Here is a 16,783-nt window from a genome sequence, read left to right as displayed (position 1 = left end):
CGCTAAGGGGGCGTTTGGCGCCCTGTCAGAGCTCCTGCAAGGGACCACAGTGACGAGATTCCCCCGGGCCCCAGCCAAGCGCAGGCGCAGCGGACACCTGGCTGTCGTGGTGTGGTGTGGGAGCTCCCATCCCAATTTCTTGCATCCGTCCGCTCGACATCAAACTCCAAAACAACTCGTTGCGGTGAACCACTCTCCCCTTCTAGAGGTTGCTGACGATACCCATGCGGACATAAGATATACCGCGGATTCCTTCTGCTTGCCTTTTCGGCCTCGAAGCCATGTCCCTCCGTACCTTTGTCGACGTGCTGCTGCCGCTTGCCGGTCTTCTTGTCGGCCATGTCTCCGCGGCGCAAGAGCCTCTTACTGGCGAGGACCGCGGCGCGTGCCCCAATTACGAGCAGTACTCTACTCATCCCCAGTATGTTGCAGACCTCTCTTTGCTGTTGACCTTGCTTGGGAATTGATGCTGACTTGCTGGTTACAGTAAGCCCCTGAGCGAAGGCCCTCTCGGTCTCCCCTACCAAAGACCCGATCCACGATGTCGTACATTCCACTCTGAAGCGATTGAGAAGGTCATCCAGGATGTGACATCCCGAATGAAGGACCCCGACCTGGCTAGGCTTTTCGAGAATGCTTTCCCCTCAACCACAGACACAACGGTCAAGTTCCACACCGACGGGACGGACACTAGATTTGTCGACCTGAATGGCCGAAGCTTGCGCGACGAGGGCAAGTGGGAGGGCCCGCAATCCTTCGTGATCACGGGAGACATCATTGCAGAGTGGCTGCGTGACAGCACGAACCAGCTGTCCCCCTACCAGGCCCTGGCCAAGAAAGATCCCGCCATCTTCAAGCTCATCCTCGGCGCCATCAACACCCAGTCCGAGTACGTTATCGAGTCACCGTACTGCAATGCCTTCCAGCCGCCCCCGATTGCGAACCTGCAGCCGAGTCATAACGGACAGGACGACACCGTGCATCCAGTCTACGAGCCCTCGTTCGTGTTTGAATGCAAGTACGAATTGGACTCGCTGGCGCATTTCCTAGCTCTGGGAAACGACTTTTACGAGCACACCGACTCCAAAGACTTTTTGACGCCGAGATGGTACCTTGCTCTTGAGACGGTGCTCGACGTGCTGGAGCAGCAATCGCACCCCACATTTGACTCGGCGACGGGTCAGTACCAGCGAAACGAGTACACCTTCCAGCGCAAGACGGACCTCGGAACCGAAACGTTGAATCTCAAGGGCGTAGGCAACCCGCTCAACAATGGAACAGGTCTCGTGAGATCAGCTTTCAGGCCCAGCGATGATGCGACCATCCTTGGTTTCTTCATCCCGGCCAACGCCATGATGGCTGTCGAGTTGAAGCGCACGGCGGAGGTTCTGAAGGCTGCTGGGAAGGACGTGCTTGCGCAGGATGTGGCCAAGTGGAGCCAGACCATCACTGATGGCGTTTGGGAGCACGGCGTGGTGAAGCACAAGAAGTACGGTGACGTGTTCGCGTACGAAGTTGACGGATACGGCTCATCTATCCTCATGGACGATGCCAACTATCCCTCGCTTCTCGCATTGCCTCTTATGGGATTCTTGCCTCCAGAGGACAGGACTTACCAGAACACACGAAAGATGCTTCTGGAGAAGACTGGCAACCCGTACTATCTTGAGGGCCGGGCTTTCCATGGAATTGGAGGTGAGTGATTGTCATTTTTACCTGAGAATGATATACTAACTCTGCCAGGACCCCACATTGGTCTATCCAATGCCTGGCCGATGAGTCTGTTGATCCAGGCCCAAACATCTGAGAGCGATGAGGAGATTACAGAGTGCCTGGACCTCGTGCTGCGTTCTGCCCGTCTGGGTCTGGTGCACGAGAGTGTCGAGGTCAACCACATCACTTCATACACCAGAAGCTGGTTTGCATGTAAGAACTTGAGATCTAAACCCACTTGGTAGTGACGATACTAACTACTTCAGGGGCCAACGGTGTTTTCGCCGAGACAATCTTGGACATTGCCAAACGCAAGCCGCATCTCATCTTCACAGAGGCCAAACCCTACCAAGTGTAGACGAGACGGACAACCCTGTAAACCACACGTAAATAGAGGTTCGCTGTAAGATGATTGACGGAGGAGCATTGGGCATGGCGACTGGATTCGCTTCACCTGCATTTTTATACCCAGAGGGCCTCTCATGACCTAAATCGAATTTTGCATTAAGCTGGCTCGCTGCTCGTGACGTACCTACTCAGACCTTCATTGGGTCGCCATCTTAAATCAGAATATTACTTTTACCTTCTCTTTGGTCAAGTCTCCTATTTGACATTGTCAACATCCAAGGCACTGGATGACTTCCACTCAACCCCATCCTTCATAGCCTTCAACACTCTACCAAGCCGCACCACACCCTCAACAACATCCTCCTCAGGCTCCCACGAGAAACAAAGCCTAATCTCCCTCCCAAATCTCGCCGCCTCCTCGTCCCCGTGCACCTCAAACTGCGCCCCGTGCCCGATAACCAACTCCTCCGTCTCCTTAGCCCTCACCGCCGCCTCCCGGCTCGACATCCCCTCCGGCAACGTGAACCACACGAAATACCCGCCATACACCCCAGCCCCCTCCAACGAGCTCTCCCGCACTGCCACCGTCCCGCCCAGCGGCTTCTGCACGTGCTCCGCGATAGCCCCCATCATCGCGCGGTGCCGCCGCGCCAGCGCCGGCCGCGTCTTCTCGTCGAGGTGCCGCTGCACCTGCCCGCTGGCCAGCAGCTCCGCGACGAGCATCGCCGCGAGCTGGCTCGGCGCGCCGCCGCTGCAGGTCGACCCCGTCTGCGACAGGCCGTACGCGAACGCGGGGCTGCCCTCGGCCCAGCCGGTGCGCACGCCCGGGCCGACGATCTTGGAGAAGGAGCCGTTGGAGACGGCGCTGCCGAAGGCGGAGGGCGGCACGCCGAGGGCGCGGTCGATGTCGACGAGGCGCGGGAGGCGCATCGACGGCGGGTAGGATGCGTCGCCGTCGGTGGGGGCGTGGGTCGTGGGCCATTGGAGGAAGTCGTAGACGTCGTCGGCGATGAGGAGGGCGTCGTGTTGGCGGGCGAGGCGGACGAGATCGTACCGCCGGCGCAGGGACATTGTCTTACCTGTCGGGTTGGAGCAGGTTGGGACGAGGTAGATTACGTGGCGGTAGAGCTTTCGCTTCTTGGCTTGTTTAAAGTGCTGGGGATGTGTGTTAGCTTGAGCTCACTTTACTTCCCAATCTCATATGACATGTCAATGGTGAAAGATAAATACTCACATCATCGCTTCCCTTCCCAGCGGCTTCGAGCCCTTTTCTCAAGTACTCCAGATCAATGCCCTCATCATCCTCCGGCACAGCCTTCAGCCGCCCGTCGAAGCCCGCATCCGCGAAGATGGGACACGCGAGGAAGTAGCACGGCGCGACCATCCACACGTTCTGCGTGTACAGCGGATCCGTGAAGGACTGCAAGATGCACGCGAGGTTCTGGCTCGCGCCGCCCGTGATGCAGATGCGGCTGACGTCGGGAGGGTGGTGCGGGAGGGCAGTGTTGCTACTCGCCTCCGCCGCGGAAAGAAGGTCCTGGGTCTCCTCGGGCGTTTGACCCGCAATTGGGTAGAACGCCGAAAGCCATTCAGCAAGGGCGTCGCGGAGCGGCTGGTAGCCCGGGTCCGGTCCGTACTGGAGCCCGGGGACGTAGACGGCCGGGTCGGCGAGGGTCTTGACGGCGGCGGCGGAGAGGGCCGCTGCGGGCAGGAGGGAGGGCGAGGGCCAGCCCCGGAGGAGGTTTATGGGTCTCTTTTTGAGAGGGGCGTTCATTGTGGTTTCTTGTCCTTGAAATCGAGACGTTGAGAAATACTGGTGAGTGAGAGGGTGACGATGTACTGAGACGCGGATAGGATCGGGATAGGCCGCGGGGCGGGTACGGATGTGGGTTTCGGCGCGGGACACTGAGGGGCGGGCGATGTGGGTGAGGGGCCGGTGGTGAGGTATCTGGACAAGATCTTTCGGGACTTTGAACAAGCTGTGCTTCATTACCTCTTTTGCCTGAGGTCTCTGTGAGTAGTGCCGGAGCGGATTGACTTGGTGCTTGGAGGAGAGGGCGATTATTTATGTCATCGGAGTTTGGTGTCAAAGTGAAGTTCAAAGCGGTACGCTCCGACTGCGGAGGTGAGACAACACCCCAACGGCTAACATGCCTTTTTGAGCGCAGGAATGGGCGGTCCTCGCCCCATAATATTTTGCGAAGCGTGGCATGGTATCCATGAGACCACGCCAGCTCTCAGGTATTCCAACATGACACGCTTCAATCCGTAAGATGATGAAGAATGATGAGCAAAGAACAGGGGGTATCATGTTTGCTGAAATACAGTATACTACAGTTGTGTCTAGCCTTGACAACCTTTCTGTCTTACCATCCCCATGTCCTTGTAGAAGCAGTGAACACCGGAGGCTTCCATTGAATCCTGCTAGGATCAATGAGGCGCTTCTGCTTCACCTTCTGCCTCTCGCGCTGCTGGATTAGCTTCTCAGGAATCACAATCTTGTGCTCTCCCTTGTGGTACACCTGCATCTTAAGCGCTTGGAGAGTGTGTTCCACGTCCTGGGGGATGACGGCCAGCTGCGAAGAGATGGCTTCAATCGTCGCCTTCTCCTCGCGCTCGTTGTATCCCACCAGCAGATCAAGAATATTCTCACCCCAGTATTGTCGATAACTCAGCAAACCCAAGTCAGAGAGCGGCTTTTCTGGCGAGCCGAGCTTGCCCTCGATCTTTGATAACTCGTATGAGAATTGAATGAGCAAGCGACCGTAGCCTTTCCGCTGGTACTGCGGCAATGTCAGAATACAAGCAACGTTGTAGCCGTCTGCACTCTCTTTTTCTTTTGAGAAATATCCGATAATATGGCAGCCTTTGTCGTCCCGACTCGCCATGACGTAGAATAAGAAGGGGTCCACATCGTAATAAAGTGTCTTGTGATCCAGAAACATCTTGGACAGTAGACATAGGTTGCGGCAGTATGTCCGCTGCCGCCTGCCGTCGATCTCGAAGAACGAAACAGAGTCATCCCGGTAGATCTCGTTTCCGGGAGGGTGCTGCAAGGTGCACTTGCGCCGGTGTCTTGAAAATGCCTTTTCGTCGCCGTAGTACCCGAGGCAGAACTCGCAAATGTATATAACGTCCTCTTGGTTGAAGACCTCTGGGTACGGTGAGAAGTACCACGGGAACAGGTCATTCCTGCCAAATTGCACTTTAGAGATATTTCGGATTCGCGAAATCTCGGCAGGGTTCTGCGTCATGGAACCATGCGTCCTAAGCTTCTCGATCTCTTTTTCGCGGCTGAAACCACCAAGGTCCTCCTTCTGATCTCCGTCGTCTCCATCGATGTCCATCTCGTCACCGACAGCCGCTGGTGTCGCGCTCGCCTCACCCGTCGCGGGGGTTTGTGCCTGACTTTCTTCGGCTGTGGGGGTCATCTTCTGGCTTTGCGACTCGACGAACTCGGTCCATGGGTGCGGTGTCGTGGCCTCAGAGGGCGCAGATTGTTCCCTCTTGGCGGGTCTCTTCTGAGACTTTTTGGCAGGTTGCGCTTTCTTAGACGTCGCCGTGCCCTTCTTGGTCTTTGCATCCTTAGGCTTGTCCTTGTCCGGGTTCGGCCACTCGACATCTTGGTCAAAGTCGATGCGAGAGGTCGGCACCCACTCGTCAAGACGCTTGTTGAAGTTGTCGAAGTTGCAGTAGAATTGGCGTCCGCTCTTCGTTTCTTTTATACTAAGAATTTCGGCTCTGCGAGGGACGCCCTCCTTGTTTACCATAGCAATGCATCCTATCCTATGGTGCATGGGTCAGTCGAAGTGGCCGATGGGGAATCTGGTGGGGTGAAGAGATGACGTACCTGATTGTCTCTGGCGTGGCCCTGCCCTTTTGTCTGGGCTCTCCAGAGCCGACGGTGGCTTCACCGTTGGAGCCGTGTGCCGCCATGATGAATGCTCGAGGTTGTGGCTGTGGTTTGATGATTTTCGTCGCAGACTGAGCTTCCTGGGTTCTGTCGCAAAAGATGATGGTGGAAGCGGGAAGAGGAAGGTGGTGTGGCAGAAAACGCGATTAAGCCAAAGGCGGTGAAGAAACTGCCGCGAACCCCTGTCATGTAAATGGGACCCGCTGCTCCACACTGCCGTTCCGCGCTCCGTTAATTGCATCTTCTCATTTTTCGCTAATTCTCGAACGAGCAACCCGATGTTGGCACTCGAATCTGGACTCTTTCTCAGCAATCAAATACGACATCTCGAGGGCAATTTCTGGTCTTGCTGGGCTAGGCGTGAGCCTTCAAACCAAAGACATCTACGTCTTACTCGATATCATGGCGTCTGAGCTGTCATCAAATTGGAAGAAGCTTCAGGCTCAACTCAAGGCCGCGCCTCCTTCTTCCACTACCGGGGCAGTGAAGAGAAAGGCGGACTCTTCAACCCAGCAGCCAACCAAAAAACAGAAGCTCAAGTCTGAGAACAAGCCCGCCCCGAAAGCCGCTCAAAAACCCAGCCAGAAGAGCATCCAGAAACCCACCAAACCGAAGGGCGGCCGGATGGGTGTTGCACAGAGTTCCAAGGTTGAAGTCGACCTGGACCCCAAACTCAGGACCACACCTTCCCTCGCTCTCTGGGCTGCAGATAATGACGTCTCTTCAGAAGCGCTGGCCGAGGCGTACGGTCTGGGGCTGAAGAATAACTCGATGCTTGCGTCAGATAAAGACAAGGTCAACGCCGGTCTTACAGAAGGACTAGACGTTGGGAAGTACATCGCCATGGACTGCGAAATGGTCGGCGTCGGGCAAGGAGGGTACGAGTCTGTGCTGGCTCGGGTGAGCATCGTCGACTTTCACGGCCGCCAGGTTTACGACTCATATGTGAAGCCGCAAGAAAAGGTCACCGACTGGCGGAGCGCTGTGAGCGGTATCCTGCCGAAGCACATGAGATTCGCGCGAGATTTCAACGAGGTGCAGACACAGGTTGCCGCACTACTTAAGGACAGGATACTGGTCGGCCATGATGTGAAGCACGACCTGGACGCTCTCAAGCTCAGCCACTCAATCAAGGATATCCGCGACACCTCCAACCACCCAGGCTTCAAGAAGTTCGCCAACAGCAGGAAACCAGCGCTGAGGAAATTGGCAGAAGAGATTCTGAAAGTCACCATCCAGACCGGCGCCCACTCGAGTATTGAGGACGCGAGGGTAACGATGCTACTGTTCCGCAAACACAAGCAAGCCTTTGACGTCGATCACGCAAACCGCTTCCCTGGCTCTGGGGGCGCATCTTCAAAACCGAAGCCGAACTCAAAAAAGACTAAAAAGAAGAAATGAGCTTGAAGTCTAATCGCCTACGATCTCTGCTGCGTCGGAGTCGTGACCCCGAATGTCCTTCATCATTACCACCGCCTGAGCCTTCGGGGGCTCACCACAATCGCCGCAACGCCATGCATTCCACCTCTTCAATTCCGAATAATCCCTTTACAGAGGAATACCCTCCATAAACTCCAGAGCGCCCTCGCGGCCAACCGTTATTATCACATCGCCGAGCGTTTTCGTCAGGAATCCGGCTTCGCAGTATGTGAAGTAATACTAAGAACTCATTAGCATAGACCGGGAAGGACCAGATGGTGCATCCTCTCACCTCCCACTTCCTCCTGAATACATCAAACTCTTCCTCGGTCATGTTCTCGTGTTCCAGCTTCAGTGCTGGCCGGATTTTCTCGTCAAAGTTTTGCAGGAACGCCTCCTTCCACAGACGCAGCGTTTTTGAGTAGTGGCCACCAATGTTTTCGACCTTCTCGACGATGAGCGTACCTCTCGATTCGTTCGTAATGTGGTTCAGCAGCTGGGTGATGGACGGCAGATACCCGCCGGGGAAGATGTAATGGTTGATGAAACTGTTGCTCGTCAGCGCGACGCTTTGTGTAAGCCCTGCTCTTGCCGTTCACTCACTCTTCTCCCTTGGAGTACGCCTCATGGCGACCCTCTGGCATGGTGATGCACTGGAAGACCGCGATGCCGCCATCCTTCTTCAGCAGCTTGTCCATGCACGCGAAATACGTCGCCAGGAACTCCTGCCCAACGGCTTCCAGCATCTCAATCGACACGATCTTATCAAACGGCTTTTCTGGCACCTCCAGCGCCCGGTAGTCCATCAGCCTCACCTCGATCCGGTCGCTCAAGCCCGCCGCCGCGATGCGCTCCTCCGCGAGGGCCTGTTGTTCCTTGGACAGCGTCAGACTGGTGACGCGGCACCCCGTCGTCTTCACCGCCTCGATCGCGAACGAGCCCCAACCGGTGCCGATCTCCAATACATGGTCCGAAGTCTTTATGCGCGCGCCGTCGATGAAACGGTGCAGCTTGGTCATCTGCGCGGCCTCCAGGCTTTCTTTCGGCGCGTTCGGGTCGGTGTGCGGTTGCCAGATGGGGCATGAGTACGTCATATCCGGCGAGAGGAAGGCGGCGAACATTTCGTTGCTGATGTCGTAATGCGCCGAGATGTTGAGGAGCGCGTTCGAGAGGGTGTTCGTGGTGCGTGCCAGGCTGGAGATCGCGGCGGAGAAGCTTGAGATCCACGTCGTCCCGTTGCCCATTTCTTCGCGGTTGACAATGAACAGCTGTTTGCGCCCGCTCACCCATTAGCTCACTGTGACAGGCAATTGAATGAAATGCCGCGCAAGGATAACATTTTACTGACCTGGAAGAAGGCGGTCAAGTCTTTACACTCGATCTCCCCGAGCATGTACGCCTCCGCGAAGCCCATGTCGGCGAACAGGAACAGGCGCATCCAGAAGGCATCACTCTTCACGACCAGCTCGACGCGGGGCACGGCGTCGGCGCGGCGCGGGACATGGTGGTCACCGTTGGTGAGGTTCTCGTTGTACTTTGCGCCGAGCTTCTGGCCGAAGACGTGCCTCGACTCGGCGGGCTCGTCGACCAGCAGCAGCGTGCCGCGCTCAATCTTTGAGAACACGGAGAAGATGGCGGGCTTGGCTACGGACAGCGCCGGGCCCCAGGTCAGGCTCCCGACCGCACCTCTCACCAGCTCCGTCCCGCGGGACAGCGGCTGGGCTACGGCCGCCGGGACGAGAGAGGGCAGCTTGGGCATAATCGGTTCCGTTCGAGGAAAGGCAAAAAAAAACTCAGTTGGTTTCTATATGTCTCTCTCTCTCTCCCCAACTTTCTCGAGGGAGCGCGGGGGAAACAGGAAAAAGGCCGATTGACGTATAAGACGGGAAAGCGCAAAAAGGCGGTGGTACGAATTGGGGACGAACCGAATTACCGTCAATTGGATTGGGCGGGACGCCGAGGGAACCTAAAGCAAGCTCTCAAGGTACAACTCTGGGATCTTGCATCTGCTTTGTTTTGGTTCCTCGGTGATGGAGGGGGGCTGGACTTGGGATTGGAGGGGGGAGGGAGGGTTAAGAAATGCGGAAGGTTTAGTTATTGGCAGGACGGTAGTAGCAGCAGCAGCAGCAGTAGCAGAAGTAGCAGCAGCAGCAAAGGCAAGGTCAGAACGTTATGGTGTTCACATCTGAGACCACGAGGCAGGGCGGGACGATCATTTTATTCCTACACTATGTCACCACACAGCATTTCTTTTGGAGGGCGACAACGGCTGGGAGGGGTGGTTAGAGGAGCCAGCCCCGCGGCGCATAGGTGTTCACTCTAACTAGAAGAGAACAGAAGAAAAAAAAAGGGCCACCGGCAAATGCTCTTGTTGCCCTTTCTCTCTCGTCACGGATGCAACGAGCGCGTGCTTCTTGTCTCGCCCATCGGTACCGTCGCAAGCCCGAGGGCCAAAAATGTGGGCGGGAGAGGGTCCCGACTGGGATGAGCATGAGTGGGATGGTGGGTGCGGCAGGGGTAGCTCAGACGGGAATCTCTCGGGAGGGGCAGAGGCCTTGGCCATCGCTTGTTTCATTGAGGACGTCGATGGACGTTATGGGTAACGATCACGGCATTGGCTTGAACCTGAGATGTATCCTTGTACAGACTCTTCAGACACAGGTATCCAGATGCAATAAGGCACCGATCGTCTGGTGTGGATTGGGTGATTCCTCAAGAGTGTTCGCTGCGTGTCATTTAGAACCGCAACAGAGAAGAAGGGTGAATGAGCAGAGCAGCAGCAGCTTCAAACTCTCAACATTTCTTCTTAGGGCAGGGCTAAGACGGCATGATGTCAATTGGTACCAACGGAGACATGGCGAGCCGAGCGCATGGCAACGAACGCATGTGCGCCTTCATCGGAGTTTACCTTTGGCCTTGAGCAAGCTCATTCGCTGCTCGTGTCAAGAACCATTACATTGCCCAAAGTACCTGCATCCATCCCACGGAACGAAGTCCTGGACCACCACCACCACCATAGACACTAGACCGGCCAGTGCGCCGCCCCGGAGCGTCCGGCCGGAGCCACGTTCAGCCATCGAACTGCTGCTAGTGTCAGTGATGGAAGCACGAGCTGCAGGTTTCGAGAAGCCGTCGAACGCTGCCTGTCCCCGGCTGGCAGAGGGACGGGCGGACGAAACAAAACGGAGCCTAGCCTAGGGCAGGCTCGACGATTCAGGAGTCCATCGGCCATCGGATGAAGATGCTTATTTTGCATCAAGCGCGCTGACTATGATTGCGCGTTTTCCTTCGTCTCTACATGGGCGCACGCATTTTCAGGGACTGGGACAATGCGCTTTCACGAGCAAAAGGAAGCAATGGGGGTTTCTCTGCTGGAGCAAGTGAGGATATCTGCATTGATGCAATGGCAGCACTTGGCAGATCCCTGCAGGGCCTGCGATGCGGCAGCATTCGTTCCTACGGCGAGGACGGCTGGCCAGTGGATTAGTCGTACATTCCCCTTGGGTTAGTCCGCTTGCCGACGGGCTGGGTAGGGTGCTTTGGATTGAAATGCCAGTCGAGCCGTCAACGATTTTCCTTTGACACCGGTTTCCCATCTTTGAACAAAAGTCCGTCCGTCGGTGCGAGCTCCGATCCAGCAGAGAAACGCTCGATGACCGGCTCTGCGGGAGCTGTCGAGTGACTCGAATCGTCGCCGTGTGAGAGAGAGGCGAGCTACAACGAATTAGACGAGGCGTCGAACCCGATTTGGGGCTGGTCCCCGTAGATGGTAAACGCCGAGGAGGGGGAAGCACAGGGTCTGCGGAGCATTTTGTGTGCTTCTGGAAATTCGGCAGGGGTTATTCTCATGTCAATGACATCAAGACTTTGATCCTCTCCACCGCCGCCGCCAATTGCATGGCTGAGATTTCGTGCAGGACTCGACTCCGAACTTCGTATTCCGAGGAAGGGAAAAAAGTCAGAGGTCAGATGGGCATTGAGTTGTACGTATGAGAATATTGGATTTTTGTAAGGAATAAAGAAACAGGATGGGATCATTACGAGAAAAGTGTCAACGTGGCTGGGGGGCCTGGGGCGGAACTTCTGGGTGTTTTAACATCCGGTCTTGCAGCAACTTGGGTATGTAACCAAACTGACCACGTACTTGTCTCAAAACACCTAACCCGCCCGTGGGACCGACCGTCTTAATAAGGCTTATGTGCCTTGTTCCCTGGGCCATGGGAAACGATCCCTGTGGTAACGGCTAGAGATGCAAGACGAGGCATTCGGGTCTCGAAGGAGGCTGGGTGTTGATCGAGGATTGGACAAGTTTCTGGTGTCAAGACTCAACTAGCACGATGCATGTCTCTCAGCAGCAGCGCGCCTTGTAACATCACCCAGCCTCTTCAGCCCAGCCAGAGCGCGCAGCCTGACTCAAAGTGCGCCTGTAGCTTCCCCGTCTGCCACACGCTAAGAACATCTCCGCCAGTGAACGAAGCGTGTAAGCATGGGCAGTGTTGACGAGGAAGACTATCGTGCCGTCATGATGTGGTCGGATACATACAGCGTGCATACAGTACAATCCTTGCGGCTGGCCTGGCCCGAAGCCACTGAAACAGCGGGAGGAAAGGTCTTGGAGGGGGGCTCGTGCACCGTGCACCACACCCTCTCTTCTGAAGCCAAGACCTGTCTTATCGATTCCGATAAGCTTATCGAGACGCCTTATCGGCTTTAATTGATTTCAGATCGCGTCTCTTTCGGAAAAGACGCGTCGTGTGATACTCGGTCCAAAGAATCGCAAGTCTTGCAACTCTCATCCCCTGCGGGCTAAACCAGATACGAAGGCAACATGTCGCAACCAATCCTCTCTATCCAGTCCGGCGACTCTAGCAAGAGCAAGGCAGTGGCTAACCTGCTGCCTTGCCGAATCCATCACGACGGCCCAATTGGCGAGGTCGATTCCTCCTTTTGGAATCCCACCAAGACAGATGGTTCGCACATCTCCCGTTCTCCCCCTGAAACGAAGCACTATCCTGACTCTCCATCACAGATGGAAAGAACGTAGCATATTTTCGAGGAAGGAAGCTCCACGGAACGATGGTCAAGCTGCCCGAGCAGTACAGAGGAGTGGTGATGGAGAAGAGCGACAAGATCGAGAATAGGCGGTCCGAAGTCGAGGAGGAGGTTGAAGAGGAGGAGCCGCTAGTTGAAGTGGGTGCCATGGACGTCAAGGCCGAGTTTGACGAGATGGTCATCTGGGGACACGAGGCCAGCGCCGAGGCTGCGTCGGATCCATATGTTAGGAGTATCGAGGAGTGGCTCACAGTGGCGGACCAGGTGTGTGGTGACTGTGTTCCGATTTTGATCTCGTCTTACTAATATTGGTCATACAGATACACTCATACGCATCACCAGACAACAAGAACGGCGCATAGGGAGATGATGGCGCATAATTGCTGGGGAATATTCAGCCCAGAAGCCCCATCCACGGAGGTGACCAAGAGAGGCCAATCGGGCAGTCACGGGGGCACTCAATCTTGATGCTGACCACAAGAAAGAATTGCTGCATTCTGTGCTGCTGTCTAAAAGAGTACCGCGGCTAGATTGAGTTCGTTGGTTAGTTATCTTGCTTAGGCAGATGATGGCCGCATAATTGCATTGTTCAGGCGTTTGGAAAGGAAGGCGCCGTATTTTGGCAGACAAAATACCACATATCTCACAGATCATCAACATTATTGTTCTTTCCGATTGATAAGAAATGCAAAACAACCATCCACTGCGCAGGGCGGATGTACTTGATCAACTGCAGACGTCGAGGTGCTGCTCAACGACATGCACTAACAATTAACCCGAAGAAGACTAGCGCCACTGTACTCAATCTACGCTGTCGCGACACCCCTGAGCAGCAACGCGTCCCCAACGCGACTTGTGCCCCTCTCGCGTCAAAATCAATTAAGCCCCTGGCCAATTCTGCCGTCTCCAACTGCGAAAAAGGATCCATCGCATCCCACCACCCAAAATCCCACCTCCCCCAAAAATCACCATCCCGCATCACCGCCTTCAACCCCCCACCGCCAGCGCTGCTGCATCATACCCGAACAGACAACCACATTTTGAGCAGTCGCAACACTAAGGACAATAACAATGGCTGCTTCAAGCGACGCCGGCTTCATGATGTCGGACGCCCCGTCCCGCGCGGCGGGTACCCCTAGACGCCAGTTCATGCCCAGCTCCTCCGCCGGCAGGCCAAGAGTGCCCCCTTCCGAGAGCATGGGCGCTCCCAGCGACGACGAGGCCGAGGGCTTCGCTGACGATCAGGTTCCGCGCGGCTCAAGGATACAGGACGCCTCAAACGTCCCCAAGGTCGAAGACAGGATCGGACTACTGGTCCAGGAGCACTTTGAGGAGTTCATCGAGCAGTGAGTACCACTTCTTTCAGCTTTGAGGCTTCTCTCAAGAACATACCTGACGATACGTCTGACAGGTTTGTTGAGGACGTTACCTCCTCTGCCCCAACATCCAGCGCCGTCACCACGGACAAATACTATGTCGCCCAGATCCACGGCATGCGTGCGCTCCAGCTTTCCACCTTCTACGTTGACTGGAAACACCTGGAGTCCTGGAATAAAGGAGAGTTGGCCGACGGTGTCCTCCGTGGATACTACCGCTTCCTCCCGTTCCTCACCGCTGCTCTACACAACATGATCGCCAAATACGAACCGCAATACTTCAAGGAGCACAGACAGCCAACCTCGTCGAGCAACCAAGCCACCTCCGCTGCCAGCAACATGGGCTCCGCTAGCCAGTCGGAAATGGGATCCAAGACGGCCAACCAGCAGACTGACAAGCTTTTCAATATCGCTTTCTACAACATGCCCCTTATCTCGAGAGTGCGCAGCCTCAGAGCAACGAATATCGGTCAACTTCTCTCCATCTCCGGTACGGTCACGCGAACATCCGAGGTCCGTCCTGAGTTGTCGCTCGCAACCTTTGTGTGCGAGGCGTGCAGATCGGTTGTGCCAAACGTCGAGCAGACTTTCAGATACACGGAGCCCACGCAGTGCCCCAACTCAACATGCCAGAACCGCCAGGCATGGCGGTTGGATATTAGGCACAGCACATTTGTCGACTGGCAGAAGGTGCGCATTCAGGAGAACAGCTCTGAGATCCCCACAGGAAGCATGCCTCGTACGATGGACGTCATTCTGCGTGGTGAGATTGTCGACCGAGCCAAAGCAGGTGAGAAGTGCATCTTCACGGGTGCGCTCATCGTCGTGCCAGATGTCAGCCAGCTTGGCCTGCCGGGCCTGAAGCCAACTGCAATCAGAGATGACAAGCCTGCCGACGTTGGTGGCTCTGGCGTGACGGGTCTGAAGGCTCTCGGTGTGCGCGATCTTTCCTACCGCATGGCCTTCCTGGCTTGCATGGTCGTCCCAGATACCTCGTCAGCGGGTCAGTCCGCCAGCGGCCAGGTCCAGGACGTCATTAGCTCGTTGACCTCAGAGAAGTCCGCAGAGACTGCCGAGTCGGTTGAAGCTGCTCAGGCGGCTGTTCTCGCTTCCATGAATGAGTCCGAGATCAACGAGCTGCGTACCATGGTGCATAGCGATCACATTTACTCCCGCTTGGTGCAATCCATGGCGCCCACAGTCTATGGTCACGAAGTCGTCAAGAAGGGCCTGCTTCTCCAGCTCATGTCTGGTGTTCACAAGACCACTGCTGAAGGCATGGAACTGAGAGGCGACATCAACATCTGCATTGTTGGTGACCCGTCTACTTCCAAGTCTCAGTTCCTGAAGTACATCTGTTCTTTCGCGCCCCGCGCCGTCTATACGAGTGGTAAGGCTTCTTCCGCCGCTGGTCTGACGGCCGCTGTCGTCAAGGATGAGGAGACAGGTGACTTCACCATCGAGGCTGGTGCTCTCATGTTAGCAGACAACGGAATTTGCGCCATCGACGAGTTCGACAAGATGGATATTGCCGACCAAGTTGCCATCCACGAAGCTATGGAACAGCAGACCATCTCTATCGCCAAGGCCGGCATTCAAGCCACCCTCAACGCCCGCACATCTATTCTCGCCGCTGCCAACCCCGTCGGTGGTCGCTATAACCGCAAGACCACTCTCCGCGCCAACATCAACATGAGCGCCCCCATCATGTCTCGTTTTGATTTGTTCTTCGTTGTTCTCGATGAGTGCAATGACTCCGTTGACCGCCACCTTGCCGAGCACATTGTCGGGCTTCACCAGCTCCGTGACGAGGCCATCGAACCCGAATTTAGCACCGAGCAACTCCAAAGATACATCCGTTTCGCTCGCACGTTCCGCCCGGAATTCACCGCCGAGGCCAGGGAGGTTCTCGTCGAAAGGTACAAGGAGCTCCGCGCCGACGACGCGCAGGGCGGAATCGGCAAGAACTCGTACCGTATCACCGTTCGTCAGCTCGAGAGTATGATTCGTCTGTCCGAGGCCATCGCCAAGGCCAACTGTGTTGAGGAAATCTCACCCCCGATGGTCAATGAGGCATTCAACCTTCTCAGACAGAGTATCATCTCTGTCGAGCACGATGATGTCGAGGTTGATGATGAAGAGCCCGAGGACAGCGCTACCCTGCGTCGCGCGGCATCTGAGGCCGCTGGCCAGCCCATTGAGGATGACACTGCCATGGCTGTCGACGAGGCCGCGCCCGCGCGACCCAAGCAGACCATCACGTACGAGAAGTACGTCAGCATGGTTAACCTGTTCCTGCAGCATGTCGTCGAGGATGAGAACGAAGGTGGTGAGGGTGTTGAGGGCGAGCAGCTTGTCGAATGGTACCTTGAGCAGAAGGAGGACGAGCTCCAGGGCGAGGAGGATTACCACCAGGAGAAGACCCTGGCCAACATGGTGCTCAAGAAGATGGTGAAGGTAAGCGGGTGTCCAGTCATACGATTCGTTGAAAAGATGCTAATTCAGGTGACAGAACAACTTCCTCATGGCCATCCGCGGCGAGGGCTTGATGGACGAAGATGGCAACGCCGGCGAAGGCGCGTCTGCGGCTGCAGCGAAGATTGTCTACGTCGTTCATCCCAACGCTGCTGTCGAGGAGATTTGAGTGGATATCTCTCTCTGGCGTTGGTTGATTTTGAAGTAAAATGGAGGACAGTTGAATGCATCATGAGAAAAGTAATGTCTGCAGCATTTTGGCCTTTTTGAGCCTTGAGCAGTTGGGACGGCTGGGCACGTGTTGATACCGCCTGGGAGTTGTGGCGTTGGAGGACATTCTGCGTTACTGAAGCGGATATGCATATAAAGCAGAAAGCCGAGATAGCAAGACATGTGGCCATGCGGCAAGGCATTATCAACAATGGAGTTTTTATTGTTTGACCGCAATGATTCAGCATCCTTTAATATCGTTGATCTCGTATCACAA

General features: G+C 55.7%; 7 protein-coding genes across 7 annotated transcripts; 4 read left to right on the top strand and 3 right to left on the bottom strand.

Moving 5' to 3' along the window:
- Positions 1-281: 281 nt before the first annotated feature.
- CGGC5_v004193 (Meiotically up-regulated gene 157 protein) lies at positions 282-2,071 on the top strand (the record flags this gene model as incomplete). The annotated part of the gene is made up of 4 exons (XM_032032974.1): positions 282-421; positions 488-1,695; positions 1,744-1,926; positions 1,980-2,071. 4 exons carry the CDS (start codon positions 282-284, stop codon positions 2,069-2,071), a joined length of 1,623 nt encoding a protein of 540 aa, XP_031887718.1.
- A 245-nt stretch (positions 2,072-2,316) lies between these two features.
- Positions 2,317-3,835, bottom strand: CGGC5_v004192 (Uncharacterized protein; the record flags this gene model as incomplete). The annotated part of the gene is made up of 2 exons (XM_032032975.1): positions 2,317-3,216; positions 3,296-3,835. The coding sequence occupies 2 exons, from the start codon at positions 3,833-3,835 to the stop codon at positions 2,317-2,319; spliced, it is 1,440 nt and encodes a 479-aa protein (XP_031887715.1).
- A 592-nt stretch (positions 3,836-4,427) lies between these two features.
- On the bottom strand, positions 4,428-5,997 carry esa-1 (Histone acetyltransferase esa-1; the record flags this gene model as incomplete). Its single annotated transcript, XM_032032976.1, has 2 exons — positions 4,428-5,847; positions 5,912-5,997. 2 exons carry the CDS (start codon positions 5,995-5,997, stop codon positions 4,428-4,430), a joined length of 1,506 nt encoding a protein of 501 aa, XP_031887716.1.
- Positions 5,998-6,376: 379 nt separating this feature from the next.
- REX4 (RNA exonuclease 4) lies at positions 6,377-7,375 on the top strand (the record flags this gene model as incomplete). The annotated part of the gene is made up of 1 exon (XM_032032977.1): positions 6,377-7,375. One exon carries the CDS (start codon positions 6,377-6,379, stop codon positions 7,373-7,375), a length of 999 nt encoding a protein of 332 aa, XP_031887721.1.
- Positions 7,376-7,522: 147 nt separating this feature from the next.
- On the bottom strand, positions 7,523-9,152 carry ufaA1 (Tuberculostearic acid methyltransferase UfaA1; the record flags this gene model as incomplete). The annotated part of the gene is made up of 4 exons (XM_032032978.1): positions 7,523-7,633; positions 7,686-7,941; positions 7,997-8,661; positions 8,742-9,152. 4 exons carry the CDS (start codon positions 9,150-9,152, stop codon positions 7,523-7,525), a joined length of 1,443 nt encoding a protein of 480 aa, XP_031887722.1.
- Positions 9,153-12,221: 3,069 nt separating this feature from the next.
- On the top strand, positions 12,222-12,807 carry CGGC5_v004188 (Uncharacterized protein; the record flags this gene model as incomplete). The annotated part of the gene is made up of 3 exons (XM_032032979.1): positions 12,222-12,363; positions 12,423-12,709; positions 12,766-12,807. 3 exons carry the CDS (start codon positions 12,222-12,224, stop codon positions 12,805-12,807), a joined length of 471 nt encoding a protein of 156 aa, XP_031887719.1.
- Positions 12,808-13,516: 709 nt separating this feature from the next.
- On the top strand, positions 13,517-16,465 carry mcm6 (DNA replication licensing factor mcm6; the record flags this gene model as incomplete). The annotated part of the gene is made up of 3 exons (XM_032032980.1): positions 13,517-13,791; positions 13,857-16,278; positions 16,334-16,465. 3 exons carry the CDS (start codon positions 13,517-13,519, stop codon positions 16,463-16,465), a joined length of 2,829 nt encoding a protein of 942 aa, XP_031887720.1.
- Positions 16,466-16,783: the final 318 nt, after the last annotated feature.

This window comes from Colletotrichum fructicola (assembly GCF_000319635.2).
Source record: "Colletotrichum fructicola Nara gc5 chromosome Unknown KSG_Nara_v1_contig02, whole genome shotgun sequence".
NCBI lineage: Eukaryota > Fungi > Ascomycota > Sordariomycetes > Glomerellales > Glomerellaceae > Colletotrichum > Colletotrichum fructicola.
This window is presented reverse-complemented; position numbering and strand designations above follow the sequence as displayed.